The sequence below is a fragment of the Taudactylus pleione genome, unplaced genomic scaffold (assembly GCF_031769625.1).
Source record: "Taudactylus pleione unplaced genomic scaffold, aTauple2 ptg000128l, whole genome shotgun sequence".
In the NCBI taxonomy this organism is placed as follows: Eukaryota; Metazoa; Chordata; class Amphibia; order Anura; family Myobatrachidae; genus Taudactylus; species Taudactylus pleione.
This window is the reverse complement of record NW_028284530.1, coordinates 2,985,852-3,001,660: the sequence shown is the minus strand read 5'-3', so window position 1 is coordinate 3,001,660 and position 15,809 is coordinate 2,985,852. Positions and strand designations below refer to the sequence as shown.

The 15,809-nt window shown below is 43.6% G+C and overlaps 1 protein-coding gene across 2 annotated transcripts in view; it reads left to right on the top strand.

Annotated features, from left to right (window-relative positions):
• Positions 1-15,191, top strand: part of ASB14 (ankyrin repeat and SOCS box containing 14) — a 28,669-nt gene extending 13,478 nt beyond the window's left edge. Inside the window, exons 3-10 of one of the 2 annotated variants that reach the window (XM_088472682.1) lie at positions 72-124; positions 1,148-1,279; positions 2,151-2,309; positions 3,014-3,259; positions 7,787-7,958; positions 10,911-11,454; positions 13,023-13,176; positions 14,203-15,191. In XM_088472682.1, coding sequence (XP_088328808.1) covers positions 72-124; positions 1,148-1,279; positions 2,151-2,309; positions 3,014-3,259; positions 7,787-7,958; positions 10,911-11,454; positions 13,023-13,176; positions 14,203-14,384 — 1,642 coding nt within the window. In that variant the 3' untranslated portion in view covers positions 14,385-15,191. The remainder of the gene's footprint in view (positions 1-71; positions 125-1,147; positions 1,280-2,150; positions 2,310-3,013; positions 3,260-7,786; positions 7,959-10,910; positions 11,455-13,022; positions 13,177-14,202) is intronic. The other variant, XM_088472683.1, reaches the window with a different exon arrangement.
• The last annotated feature ends 618 nt before the right edge of the window (positions 15,192-15,809 follow it).

Genomic DNA, 15,809 nt, shown 5'->3' with positions numbered 1-15,809 from the left:
TGACCTGTGGTACACGTCCAGCGCCATTGTATTTTACTAATTGTATTTAATGAAGAATTTCACTCTGTCAGCTCCTGTTCCATGAGTCCAGAATATGACAAGATTGTTGCAGCCATTCGGGTTGGTATGTATCTATAATATACATGTAATTGCTGTTATAATTTTCCATAAGGTACTAGATAAATTATATGGTTACTATGGGCAACATATCCACTTCTAAAAACCTGCACTTTAGTAAATATACCCCTAAGTGTAGTGTCGCACTGACAATATCTGCACCTGTCTTTTAAATGTGTTTTAATCTCTCCAGTGTGGGAGACTTGACTACTTTTCTGGGTGGCCGGGAGCGCCGCCCGATTTTCGGGAGCATCCCGGCTATTTCGGGAGAGTAGGCAAGTATGGGGCTCATACACTCTTCAGATATTATACACAATCATTTGTATTAATGTGACGACTTTAGTATGATTATAGGACCACATAGTGCTTTATGCCATGGTGGTGTCACTGGTTTCTAGAAAATAAATAGTCTGCATGAATTGGAAGTGGTACATAAAATGGGTGCCTCTTTTGTACGTAGACAACTGATGCTCATCCTCTTGTGCTTTTGGGGCCTGTTCATCAATTATTAGTTGGATATCCCCCTAAAACACCCAATTTTGGGGGTACCCAGAAATAATAAGTATCCCCTGAAGATATTGTCTACAGTCTCCAGTTTCTCTCACAAAAGCACACCTCATAGGTTTTTATGGGGGCTGCTTTTTAGTCGAGTTTACCAAGCTCCGGAATGTGATGTCCCAGTAGCTAATGGCATCTGAAGATGGCTTTAGCCATTGTAGCAGACCACACATGCGTAATAGAGTCTAGGACCCAATAATTAGTAAATATGCCCCTTATTGTGATGAGAGTTCACTGTACTCTTATGTGGAGTTCTTCAGGTTAAACCTGGCAAACAGGAGTGATTGGGGAAGGTGTGTACACAAGCACAATTGGTAAGAATAATGGGCATCAGTTCTCTAGTGAGGTAATTAAATTATGAGGTACTTTTTTAATCTTAACTGTAGATCTATCAGAATATGCACCAACTGTATACTCGCGACATCAAACTCACAGTAATATGGTTTATGTACAACTTTCTCTCTCTATAAAGGTGATGTACAGACATTAACAAAATTGTGCGACCACCAGTCTGCGTTTCAGGAGGCCGATGACAGAGGCTGGACTCCACTTCATGAGGCTGCGGCTCAGCGGGAAAAACTCATTCTAGAAATAACATTCAAATGTGAGTTACCTGTATATTGCACAGTGCATTATTATTATACGTTTATAAAGTGTTGCTCATAGCATTGACAGTATAAGTAAGCAATGCACTGACTGCATTATAACAATTGCGCTACATGGAAAAGCAATTGGATCAAGAGCACCAATCCACCTCTCCTAGTGCAAGTGGCTGCATTACGTTCAGCTCTAAATACAAGCAAGGTTTGTTTTACTATTTATTCACAAATTTTTATTTTATGTTACGCCAATGGACTTACGTAAACGGGTTGGGTAACGCAAATACTCAGGATCCCGGCGGTCAGAGTCTCGCCGCCGCCTTCACGACTGGGTTAGGATACCAACACCTGTTGGTCAGTATCCTAACCCTCCCCCTCTCCCTAGCCCTCGCTCCCCATTGCCTAAACCTAACACTCCCCTCTTAGTGCCTAAATGTAACCTCCTCCCCGCACCCTAAACCTAGCCCTCCCCCCTTAGTGCCTAACCCTAACCCTCACCCTAGTGCCTTACCCTAACCTTCCCCCTAACACCAGTATTTACTGTCAGGATGCTAGAGGTCAGGATGCCAGCTCCGTAATTGGTTATGTGCTTGGGAAAGTGGTGGATTATGTCGGAGCATTTAAAGGCTTTGGAGATTGAGCATCTCAGGCAGCAAAGAGCAGGTGCAGCACAAGAGAAGTTCAAGAATGTTCAAGAGTAAAGTTTTGTTTAGTGAAGTACCTCAGGGAGCAGATGTAAGAGTGGTGACCCATGTACCACTGCTAAGGGCTTTCTGTGATGAGTCTAGAATTTCGATTTATATATTCTGTCTCACAGGCAGAGAGACCGGAATTATGTCCAGTAGAATTTATACTGCTTTCCCCACCTTGCCACAGCCTCCGCTTACAGTGTTTGGGAGAAGGAGACCTTGAAAGGTGAAACTCCCCTGTTTCTGGCAGTGATCCATTCTAGACTAGACAATGTAAGCTTCCTACTGTCCAACAACTGTGATCCTGATGCAAAGAACGATTCAGAGGAATCTCCACTTGTTATAGGTAACTAATCCCTCATTGTTTAATATGAAATTGCATCTAAAACTATGCGACAATATAACATTTTTATTATATCTTATACTTGTTTGACGTCACAAAGGTTCTACGATGCTGTACATAGGGGTAAAACCATGTGACATGTCGACATTCTGAGAATGCAGTCGGTTAGAGCACTAGAGGGAGGGCTATGCGTAGGGATTAAGGTTAGGGATAGGGCAGGTATATTTACTTACCAGAACGCTGGTGCATCAGATCACTCCACCAGAACTGACGGTGACATCACTGATGGGACCTGGAAGACACTGGAGATGCCGCTGACATTCGGACCAGGTAAGTTCCGCTGGGCCACCGGGGATGTTAGGTCAACATGTTGACATGTCATCCATGTAGACATGATATCGACATGGTCACTGTCAACATGCTAAGCTTGATGACATGATGCATGTCAACCCAAAGCGCGTCGACTTGAGAACTGTTGCCCTTACATACAACACACATATTGTAGGTGACAAAAATGTCTTTGTTCACAAACATTTCCTCATGTGCAGAATGATATAATGTGAACAGTTACTTACTGTATACTGTATGTCTTAAAAATGTTGCCACCTCATTTCCATACTGTAGGACTTTCATACTTGCGTCATTATTACAGATGAATATGGTTAATATCTACATATATACTGATAGAAATGTCATTCTCCTCTCAGCAATACGCAATGGTTCTTACGATATTGCGTCTCTTTTACTGCGTCATAAAGCACAAGTGAATTTACCGTGCGCTGATAACAGGACAGCTCTTCACGAGGCGGCAAAACTGGGGCATAAAGACATTACAGGACTCCTGCTTCGTGCAGGAGCTGAGCCCGACTCTACCAGTAACTTTGGGTTTACACCTTTGGCTCTGGCTGCACAGCATGGACACACTGATGTTATGGAGATCCTCATTCAGAAAGGTACCTGTGTGACGCTTCATAAAGACCCCGCTGCTTACATTTCATATGCTCAATACTGCAGAAGGGGCCACACTTAGATTACAATTATGGCATCTGTCTTCATAACTAACACCTACAACAGAGCTTGTTAGGTAATAATGTTTTAGCTGGTGATACTTGCAGCAATAGAAAAATGTCTTATCTTTACAATTTAACTTTTATAATGTATATAGGTCGATAAGTAAGTTATCACAGTGAGATCCCCATTCTGCAGCACTGAGTATGCCCAAGGGCACAGCGTATTCCTGGAAATGGAAGTTACCTGTCAAAAATGCATCCAAAATACTCACTACGACCGCCGTCAGCATACCAACGCACAGTGCGACTCAGGGGTGTGGATTGAAAGATTGACAGTAAAAAGGTCGACAATGTCTAGATAAACACCAGATGTTAGACAGTCAATAGGTTGACATGGACAAAAGGTCGACAGGGACAAAAGGTCAACACACTAATGGTCGATATGTAAGAAGGTCAACAGGTACAAATGGTCGACAGGGTTAAAAGGTCGACACAAAAATGTTTTTGTTTCTAACCCTAATCTTCACCCTAACCCTCCCCTTGGTGCCTAACCCTAACCCTCCTGGTGCCGAACCCTAACCTTCTCTTCTAGTGCCTAACCCTAACCATCCCTCCTGATACCTAACCCAAACCGTCAGGGTAAGTGCCTAACCCTAACCCTCTGGTAAGTGCCTAACCCTAAAATAAAATAATAAAAAAATTATGTCGACTGTTTTTGTGTCGACCATTTGTCCCTGTCGACCTATTGACTGTCTAACATCTTGGGCCAAATGTAATAGGGTGAGAGGTTAGAAAATGTGAGAGATTAGCAGTAACCTCTCACACTTTTTAAACTCGGCCAATCTAACAGAGTCAGAGAACATGGAAACTCAGACAATATAATAGAGTCAGAGAACAGGAAAACTCGCCCAATGTAATAGAGACAGAGGCCCTGATTCAGAGCCAGATGCTCTGACAGAGTGCTCGCTCTGAATCAGGGCCGTCCATGCTCCTTTTTGGAGCGGCCTCCTGGCCGCTCGCATAGTTGTGGGTGACCACCCACAGCTATAGCGAGCGGCCAAAATGATGGTCGCGATGGTCTTGACCATCGCGACCATCGGGCTTGCGACGAGACCCTGTGGTAGGGTCTCGCTGCCGCAAGCCCAGGAGTGCTTTTGGCTCTATCAGAGCCAAAAGCACTCCCACTGACATCACTAGTGGGAACGCCTCCGTCTGGGCAGCCACGCCCCTGGCACGCCCACCAAAGGGGGCGTGCTGTCAATCACAATCGACAGCACGCCCCCTTTGGTGCGAGACCCTTAACGACGGCTTGGCCGTCGTTATTCGGGTCTTGCGCATGCGCACGACGGAGCCGCCTCCGACGTGCGCATGCGCACTTGGGCACCATCGACCCGCTTGCGAGCGCTCAGCGCTCGCGAGCGGGTCAGAATCAGGCCCAGAGAACATGGAAACTCTCCCAATGTAATAAAACATGGAAACTCAGCCAATGTAATAGAGTCAGAGAACATGGAAACTCGGCCAATGTAATAGAGTCAGAGAACATGGAAACTCACCCAATGTAATAGAGACAGAGAACATGGAAACTCACCCAATGTAATAGAGTCAGAGAACATGGAAACTCACCCAATGTAATAGAGTCAGAGAACATGGAAACTCAGCCAATGTAATAGTCAGAGAACATGGAAACTCAGCCAATGTAATAGAGTCAGAGAACATGGAAACTCAGCCAATGTAATAGTCAGAGAACATGGAAACTCAGCCAATGTAATAGAGTCAGAGAACATGGAAACTCAGACTCAAAAACTCTCATGATTTAAACTCTCATCCAGATGTTTTCCCATTTTGAAGATACAACTCGACTAATGTAATAGTGTTACAGACGGTGTAATGGTTAGTGTTCCCACCTCGGCTCTAACTGTGTGGAGTTTGTATATTCTCCCTGTGCTTGCGTGGGTTTCCTCCAGGTACTCCGGTTTCCTCCCACACTCCAAAACTATACTGGTAGGTTCATTGGGTCCAAACATAAAAAAAATTAACCCTAGTGTGTATGTGTGTGCGCATTTGATAGGGAACATAGATTGTAAGCTCCACTGGGACAGGGACTGATGTGAATGGCCAAATATTCTCTGTAAAGCGCTGCGGAATATGTGTGCGCTATATAAATAACTGGTAATAAATAAATAAAATAAATTGTCACATTTTCTAGACTCTCACCCTATTACATTTGGCCCCTGGTGTCTATCTAGACGTTGTCGACCTTCTTACTGCCGATCTATAGACCGGATCCCGTGACTCAGATGCATGCGCAGTACAGAAAACAGACCTATAATTATAATAATAAGCGCTGACAAACCTTAGAGTATCGAGAGACTTTGCCTGTGGGATTTAAAAATCTATAATATTTAATGCCAATATTGAATTTTGAAAACCCAACGCTTGGCAAAATATACCCCAATGTGTGTGGTGAACATGGGATACGTGATAAGACTTTGGACCTGATTCAGAGCTGTGCGCTAATGCAAACGCATTTGCGAATTTTGCCACTTAGAAATTGCTATAATATGCCAATGCATCAGGCGGACGGAATTTGTATTGAGGCGCCCACCGGAGCCCTCGTATCTGCCCGTAATACGCACACAGACGCAGCATTGGACGGCGATCCTCAAAACATCGACTTATCGAGTAAGCCTATGGTCACTCAGAATGGCCGTGGTAACTGAGATGCTGGTGCTTGGTTCCATTGTGTGCGATCGCAGATGCTGGCTAGTACATGCCCAGGAAACGGCCCTGACACGTCCGCGTTTTGGCTGGAACTCCCTGTAACCACCCACAAAACTGTCTCTTCATGTCAATCAATTGTGAGCGACTCAGCACAGCGAGCGCGAGCGCAATTCATTTACAGTGCGTGTGCAATGCGGCTGCGAACTATGCGCAAACCACCGATAATCGCTCAACTGCGCAAACATCGCAATAGCGGTCAACTCTGAATCAGGTCCATAGAAAGGATTCCAACTGGAATAATATACCACTGGGGGATTAATGCAAGTCAGTCTACTGGCGTTAATTGTTCTTTCTATGTCTATATGCAAAAATAAATTTGTAAGTCACAGAGCATTGTCCATAGAACAGCTGGAGGCCAGTTGAGTTGATGTATAATTATGTATCTGCAAAGTCTTCACATGTGCTTCTAGCATAAGGCATATGTATGTGCGATTATCCAGCAGACACAAGAATAAGTGGCACTGCAAATCTGTAGTTAGCAGACATATGAGAACACAACTATTATCGGTTTCTCCGACTACTGTCTACTGAGGGGATGTAGTTAACTTACCAGCGTCCGGAAAGCTGGCCACCAGAATCCCAACGCGGAAAGTCCAACTTGGGACTAAAGATAGACGTCTAAATTCCGACGCCTATCTTTAGCCCAACGCCGAGATCCCGACAGCCCCCATACCGAACAAAGATAAGCGGGGTATGTTCGGTGTTAACCGTGGGGAGGGTTAGGTTTAGGGAACCCCGGGTGTGATTTGGGATAGGCATCCCCCGGGGAGGGTTATGTTAGGGAAATGGGGGGGTTAGGCACCACCGGGGGGAGGCTAGGGTTAGGCACCCCCCTGGGAGGGTTAGGTTTAGGGTGCAGGAAAGGGGGGTTAGGCACCACCGGGGGAGGTAAGTGTTAGGCACCACTAAAGGAGGGTTAGGGGGGTAATAGAGGAAGGTTAGGGTACTTACCAGCCCTAGTCGGGATATAGAGCGTTCAGGCTTCCAGCGTCTGTATCTTCATCTGGTGGCTAATCAGCTGCCGGCATTGCATACCGATTCCCTACTGAGGGACAGTTTTAACAGAAAGAAAGCTATATAAAATATATATCCCAATTCTCAAATAGCCCCAGATATATACAGAAAACTAAATGTTTTACTTATATCAATTTTCCAACTGCCACTTCCAGGAGAATTTAAATAGACAGATACATATAGTGAATCAACAGAATACAATTGCATAGGGAACATGATCAACACTATGAAAACTGCTGTGCCCACAACTTCCAAAGGAGGGCGCTGCTGGTGGTTCTGCCAATGTGATGGCAGGATAAGTGGCATATCCTGTTAGAGGTGATTGGGTCTAGGCCCCCTGCCAGGGTAAACAGTGTTCAGGGAGTACAGGACATTCAGACAAGAGATTCTGCAGCCCATCCCTTGTGTGTTCACTCAAAGCAGGTTTCAATAACAATCATAATAACACACCTTGAGCATATAGTAATATGAAATATACCTTGGAAAGAAACAAGACTTTATATCTGCAGCAAGTCACAACTAACAAAAAATATCCAAGACAATCTGATCATTTAAGAAATAAAAATGTAGGATTTTTTTTTTTTAAATAAACTTGGGGTGAAAGGACAGATGGGATTCTGCAATGCGGGTATGTGATGCTAAGGACGTAACAGCCACTTTCTGTCATTCCTATAGGTGCCAGTGTTATGGCACAAGCCTCCGACTCTGCATCTATTCTGTTTGAAGCAGCCGCTGCCGGTAACCCAGATGCTGCGTCTCTGCTACTGGAGTATGGGGCAGATGCCAATGTACCAAAGCATTCCGGCCACTTACCTATACACCGGGCAGCGTACCGAGGGCATCTCCTGTGAGTGCACGACAGAACTACCTTGTATTAGCCCTGTCCTCCGATAATGCTCTTGCTGATGATAACAATGCTGTGTGATTGAGGTGTGTTACTGCATAGTCTGCATACTGTACATTGCAACGGTCCAAACCCATTTCCCGGTACATTCTGCAGCTAAGCAAATACATCTAAAGGGGCATACAAATGAGACGTTATCTTTGAACGATAACGATATCAATCAACGGTAAATCGTTCAGATTGTTCCGCATGTATGCAATGAACGACCAACGATGCGCGCTCCCGCTGGACGATAACGATATCTCTTGTCGTCTGTACATGCAGGCCAATCTGACAATATCGTCAATAATTGCCTGTTCAGAGATGTGGCAGGATAACTTCACTGAAAGATCTCTGTGTGTACACCCAATATCGTTTGTCCTGCACTACAGAAAGTTCAAGGGAAATCTTTCACCAATATCGTTCATACAGCACATCATCCCATGTGTATGCACCTTAAGTATATTATATGCAGTCCTTGTGCTACAAGTCCAATCATGACATTTGGTGGCAAAATAAGACAGCAGATGGCAACCATCCAGGAAACATGTCCCCATCTTATTCCCACCAAACTACCCCAAACCTACACAAGTCCTCTCCCCGTATATAAACTGTATCCCCCCTCTCTAGTGATGGCAAAGCTTATATATCCCAACTGCTGGCAAAATACAATGCCATACATCATACATGCCAAGTCAACATTACTCACCTCTCTATCATAACTCCTATTGGCAGTAGGAGAGTTTCAAACAGTCAATTCTCCCAACCTAATGCATATTAGATAACAAAATGATCCTCCCTGTCCTCTCCTCCTCCACTGCCCTCTTCTCTCAGTCGCTTCATCCCTTTTCCACACAAATGTAAGCTTTGTTTTCCCTGTGTAATTATATATTTATGCTAATTTGTGTAACTGTCTTACAGTATATTGTTCACTCTGTTCCCATATAATCCAGTATGTCATATGTATGACACTATATAAGATCTTGAGGCGCCATATAAATAAAATAAAACAATAATAAAAAGCAAGAAACGTCTTACCTGGGCCACCTGTCTGTCTACTTGTACTTCAGAAAGTGTCCAATGTCCCATAAAGAGATGTTCAATACAAGCATACAGTAACTAGATTTGAGCAATGAGCATCACCTCTGAAGCTCACCAAATATACATGGTACATGGTTGATGTTTCCAACTTGGTTAATTTTGACTAAGGAGTCTATGTACTAAGCCCCGAAGAGAGATAAAGTGGACGGAGATAAAGTACCAACCAATCAGCTCCTAATTGTCACTTTTCAGGCTGTGTTTGAAAAACAAAGAAATGGTTCCAGCTCCTACTTTGTCCCTTCTAAGGTGAGTACATCACATACTCCTATAGCACCTTACCGTTGGGTACACTGATCTGTACCATGGAGGTTTGTTATTTTGTCTCCTCCGATTATGTGGAGTGGACCAACCATATTGCATAAGAGATCTATGTTGCATTATTGCAACCACTGTAGGACACAGTAAGAATTGTGTCCAATGCGTACTACTAATTTTTAAAAAGTTGATTGACCACATTACACGTGATATCTATGTTGCATTATGCAACCACCGTAGGACCACGGTGAGAATTGTGTCCAACGCCTAACACTCACTTAAAGGGTGAGTGCATATCTATTCCTTATTGAAATTGTTTCTTTAATAAGTTACACACTATGGGGCATATTCAATTGGGCGCGAGGTTTAGTGAGGTAATAAACCTCGCCCCCGATACCCGCGGTATCCAATTTAAAAAAAGTGGTTGCAGAGTTTTCAGCTCTGAAAACCCAGCGCCGCGCAAAAAAAAAAAAAAAAAAAAAAAAGAATTCGGCACTTACCAGCCCGGGGGGGTCTCCGCGGCTCCCTCCCCTGTCTTCTCACTGGAGAAGGGGCTGCTGGGAGTCCCGGGGACTGCTAGGAGGCTCCAGGGGCTGGTGGAAGGGGCAAGGGCTGCTGGGAGATGTAGTTCTCCCAGTGCCCATTCTGGGGGGATCACACAGACCTGGGGTTACGCACACACACACACACACTGACATAGTCACCTTGCTGCAGAAGACCCGTCTGCCGACACTGGATGAAAAAGACACCACTTCGGAAGGTAAGTAATGAAGGACTAATTAAGCTAATTGGTAACTTACAATTGCTTAATTAGTCCTCAGGGGGGGGTACCGCCAGGGTGCCAGAGCAAGTCCTGGTGATTTTTCATAAAAATACTGATTTTAGGAAAAGTCACACTTGCTCTGGAGGTGATTGAAAAATAACCTTCCGGCGTGTAAAAAAAGAAAAAATCTGCAGCTATTTGAATAGCAAAAAGCCCGCACCTGCAGGAAAGACCTCGCAGGTGCGGGGTTTTTGCTATTCTTGCACCCAATAGAATATGCCCCAATATGTTGTTTTTCTATATATGAACATTTGAGAATACTACTAGATGATTATACCAAATTTAAAAGAGGAAGCATCTGAACCATTTCTTCGGTCCAAAATAATTTCTATGGGGCCCAGTTGAAAGGCTCCTGTGTGTTCCTGGCTGCATATCTCCATTTATCATTGGATCCTACAAGAAGCAAACGTGGCGCCAGTCACATACATTCCCAATTCTGCGTTTGAAAGATTACAGTAAGGAGCTGATTGGTTGGTACTGTATCTCTGTCCACTTTGCCTAATTTAGTGGTCTATGTACTAAGCCCTGGAGAGAGGTAAACATTGCAGTATGAATGGCCAATCTGATGACTATCATGTCTAATGAAATTCAAACTGATTGAAATCAGCTGGACAAGATGGAAAATCTGGCCAGCCAATAACTCACTTTATTGCATGTACTTCACTGAGCAACTGGAATAAGGAAATTCCCTGTAGAATATGTACATTAGTTACATCTATTCTGCTTGCCATACACAGGGCTCTACGGCTGCTGATCCCAGTCACTGATATCGCTGCAATCAGGAGAAGTGGTATCAGTCCAGTCCACTCAGCAGCTGCTGGAGGACACCCCGAGTGCCTGGACCTTCTCCTCAGATCTAACTTTGATGTCAATTTCATGCTGGCCCAGAGGGTCCGCAAGGGGTATCACGATGAGAGGAAGTCTGCCTTGTACTTTGCAGTATCAAACAGTGATGTTTCCTCAGCTAAACTCCTCCTAGATGCCGGCGCCCTCCCCAACCAAGACCCGGTTAATTGCCTGCAGGTGGCTCTACGAATGGGGAACTATGAATTGGTCAACTTGCTGCTGCGCCACGGATCCAACGTCAACTACGTCTGCAGAGTCAACCCTCTGCACTTTCCCTCAGCCCTACAGTACGCTCTCAAAGATGAGGTCCTGCTGAGGATGTTGCTGAACTACGGATATGACTTATATAAGTGTTTTGAATGTCCTCATGGTAAAAATGTGCATTTTATAAGTGGATATGAAGGATGGACTTCTACAGTTATCAAAGACACAATGGTATTTTTTTATATTGAGATTATATTAACTGTTTCTTATTTTAGTTAAGACGTTTCTGTTACATATATTTGTTTTGTACACTTTTTACATATTTTTCCTAAATTTTTATTTCCCTACCATGAATAGTTCCATTCTTAGACCTCAGGAATTTTACTGCTCTCTCACATAGGGGCCCATTTACCAAGAATCGCATTTGCAATGCGATCTGGGCACGTTACTAGTGCCAATAACCACATTGCAAGATGCGATCTTGGCGCCGGCATGTATCAAATAGCTCCCAAAGGGACAAAGGCTCCGAAAGGAGCACGTCCCAGCAAGGTGCTTGGAGTGCGGACCAGGCATGCACGGCGACCATTGCCGGAAGAACCCTCTCACGGCTAGTTTTGCGACGTGTAACCTATAGGCTTTAGATGGTGTTAGCTGCGAGGGACAAGTTCCGGAATGCTTTCTTTGCATTCCAGAGCTTGGTAAATCTCACAGTATCGCATCCACCATAGAACACTACTAGGGCTGTGGCGACTGTCGGAAATGGAAGACATCAGCAGATATCGGAGATACCTGTTGCGGTCCCTCCATAATACATTGCAGGGATACTAAATATTTGCTAATATCCACTGAAAACGGGTGTTTTTCAGGGAATATGATTAATGAGCCCCATAATGTCAGTCAACATGGGAAACGGATTTGTGCAAGAATATTCTTTGACCTCTTCATGTGCAGGAACGGGTATGAGGTCCCGGCAGTCGGGATGCCGCTGGTCAGAATACAGACAACGGCATCACGACAGTCAGAATCCCAACACCCATAAGAAAAGCAGGTTACCCCTAACCCTCCCCCCTAGTGCCTAAACCTAACCTCCCCCTCCCCGCACACTAAACCTAACACTCCCTCCCCGGGGCCTATACCTAACCCCCCCTAATACCTAAACTCCCCCTTTCCCCTAGTGCCTATCCATCCCCCTAACACCCGATACTTACCTTCAGGATGCTGGCGCATGTATTTTGCCCGTCACCATCCCGCACGCCGGGATACTGACTATATCATTGCAGGAACCGTTGTTGAAAAAAACTCTGTTTAAATAATCAATAATGGTGTGCTGGCAACTTTTGTCACGGGTGTCTTATGCAACCACATATGCCATGGGCTTTCCCCCAATTTTGTTCTCCTGTAGTCTTTCCAACATCAATTAATGGAGAATTCCAGTTTTGTCCAACTTTTTAATAAACTATTTACCAAACCCCATCACTAGGCTGTGGCAATGAAGGAAATCTTATTACCCCTTGGTAAAGTTGCATATCTGTAAAATAGAGTATGATCCAAGGGGGAGCATCAACTGCCCACCTATACCCTTATTAGCATTACTTTAATACTGGAAAGTCCTCTTCACTAGCAGGTGCTTCTCTCCAAAGTTATATATCCCACCAAACACAATAGTTTACAAAATAGACGGTTCAGGGTTTTTTTTGTGTGGTTTGGCCACAGTCGATGTTGGAACCTAATCTTCCATGGCAGGCTGGTTCATGTTATTAACAAACAGCTAAACCATCCATCCGCTTTCTCTTGTCTAGTTCTGCGAGGTCATAACACTGACCTGGCTCCAGCACCTCTGTGGGAACGTTGTTCGGGTCATGCTGGATTACGTTGACCATGTTGAGTTTTGTTCGAAGCTGAAAGAGACTCTCATGAAGCAAAAGCTCTGGCCTGACATTCACTACATATCAAGTAAGTAGCTTGTGGGCTTATATTACGTTAGCTGGGTTTGCTGGACACATCAGGTGTACTGATCACAGTGTATGCTCTGGACAGAAGTTAATCATTTTGAAAGTCAAATTCAAAGAGGTACCAGAATAATAACAATGTTTTTTATTATTTAGAGCAGGGGTTCCCAACCACGTTCCTCAAGGCACACTAACAGTCCAGGTTTTAGGGATAGCCATACTTGAGCACAAGTGGCTTACTTAGTGCCCCAGTTATTTTGATTTAACTATCTGGTCACAATCATGGATATCACTAAAACCAGGACTGTTAGTGTGCCTTGAGGACCGAGGTTGGGAATCACTGATTTAGAGGGTAACCTACATTGTATCTCTTTTCCTTGGTTGTCAGGACAGCTCAGGAAATTCTTAGTTTTACATTCTGGCTCTTTGTATGCGAGGACATCTATTTCTTAGTGCAGCATGGGTTGGTGGTACACAGATGCTCATACATATATTATACCCCTAGTAGGGCTCTAGAGTTGGGCTCACTTGCAAGACACTGTTGAAAAGGTGAAAGGAAACTGATTGGTGCTGGTTTCCACAATACTGACCTATTCTCATCTTCAGTGTATGCCACAGCAGTCTATCTACAGGTTTTTCTAAACATAAAGGGCCTGATTTAGATTTGCAGCAAATCTTGTGATTCATATATCTGAGCTGAGCAAATGTAATGATCAGCAACTTCAGGCGATTCAGATTCGTATACATCTCAGCCACATCTCCACCTGCAGATGAATGGGTGCAACTGGGCGCTCTTGTACCATGTATAGGCTACTGCAAATGTATGCTCATAGTGATGATGGCTAATTTCGTGTATTGTCCACTTTTACATATTTGATGGTGCTGTGTAGGTGTATATCACATATCCACATTTATTTCCCTGCACGCAATGTGTCCAATATGCATGCAAGTCTGAATCAGGCCCAAAATGATTTACGTTCATCATAAACAGTACAATGTCTCTTTATATAACTTTCTTTTTTATTCCAAGCAAATCCGCGCTCGCTGAAACATCTGTGCCGCCTGAAGATCAGGAAGTGTATGGGGCGGCTTCATCTGCGCTGCCCGGTTTTTATGTCCTTCATCCCTCTGCCCAACCGCTTGAAAGATTACATACTGTACAAAGAGTATGACTTGTATGGGCAGGGGAGCTTTGCACAGACCTGGAAATGAGCTGTTATTTACATGGGACAAAGTTGGTGGCATCCTCTGATGGTACCAGACATTGGTGGTCACAGCACGAGCTATGGAGGAGCCTCTTTTTTATGGCGGTCTTTCTGGCAGATCCTGTAATACCATTTTCTAAGGAAAACATTTCTATATAACATCAGTGAAAACATCTCAGTATGGAGAGAGCAGGGACGTCTTTGGGATTTTTTTTTTTATCACCTCTTCTCCCATATAAACATAGGTACTATTATGAACTCACATTATTTGAATAATTTAGAGAACTTTGCCTATTAAAAGAGTAGGTTGATTTTGCCTATTAAAAGATTGCTACTGTAAGACATCGGACAGTCTTGCACGTGACTCGCCGATGTTTCAAAGCCGCAGCCTATTACATTTACCCCAATAACTTGAATGACATAAGTACCAAAAATGACAATGACATTTGTACACAGATGTAGAGGCTGGTTGTACATTGGTATTTGGCTCCTAACTTGGACAAGTGTATGTTTCACAAAATGGATTTATTGTTCCTTTAAATAAGAAGTAGATACCACAACACTAAGATCACTAATACAGAACAGAAGTTGTTAGTATCGCCAATTAGAAACATTCTGATAAAGAGAAGTTAATGTACAATAAAAACACATAAGTAAACAGTATAGAGATAAAGGTGTTTGCAGAATTATTACTTTATCCAGAAAGGGACATGGTACATATGTATGTATGGAGTGTTTATCCACACAGCTTTAGTGTGTTTGTGACACTGCAGAAATGAAAGATTCACATGTTAATAAAAATTCTCTCTCCTCAGATGTTTTTATTTACTGAGTCTCGCTGTACATGCAGGGAATATATGGAGTACATCTAGATCTGTGCAATTCCTATAACCGATTCCTTAATTATTGGTTGCATCTTTAATTTGTCCATTAACTATCCCCCTTCTTGCAGATTATCGTAATATTAGCAACTTTATCACCTGCATAACTGTCAATGCTGTATAATATGTTTTAAGAACATTTTGTTACTTTGTTAATCAAATGAAGTTATGCGTTTTACTTCTTGGCGACAACAGCAAACATGACAAGCTTACTAATATGAAAGGTAAAAATTGCAAAAGGGAAAAAAAAAAACAGTGAATCAGTAAAACCTGGGACTGTTGCTGGAAGTTAGGGACAGTTGGTAACTATGTCATGTGCTTTCCACCATCTTTAACGAATGCTGGGTACACACTGTTCAATATATTGTTTGCACAGCTGAGGAACGATCAATCGTCCCGACAATCGACCAGTGTGTACAACTGATATATCTGTAAACGACATCCAGCGGCAGCTCCTTAAATGTCTGGCCGGGGGGTCTGCACATCATAGGCCAGAGCGGTAACTAGCCTTTTTTTTTGTGCTCTGTGCCAGAAAGAGCATTGGCACCCCA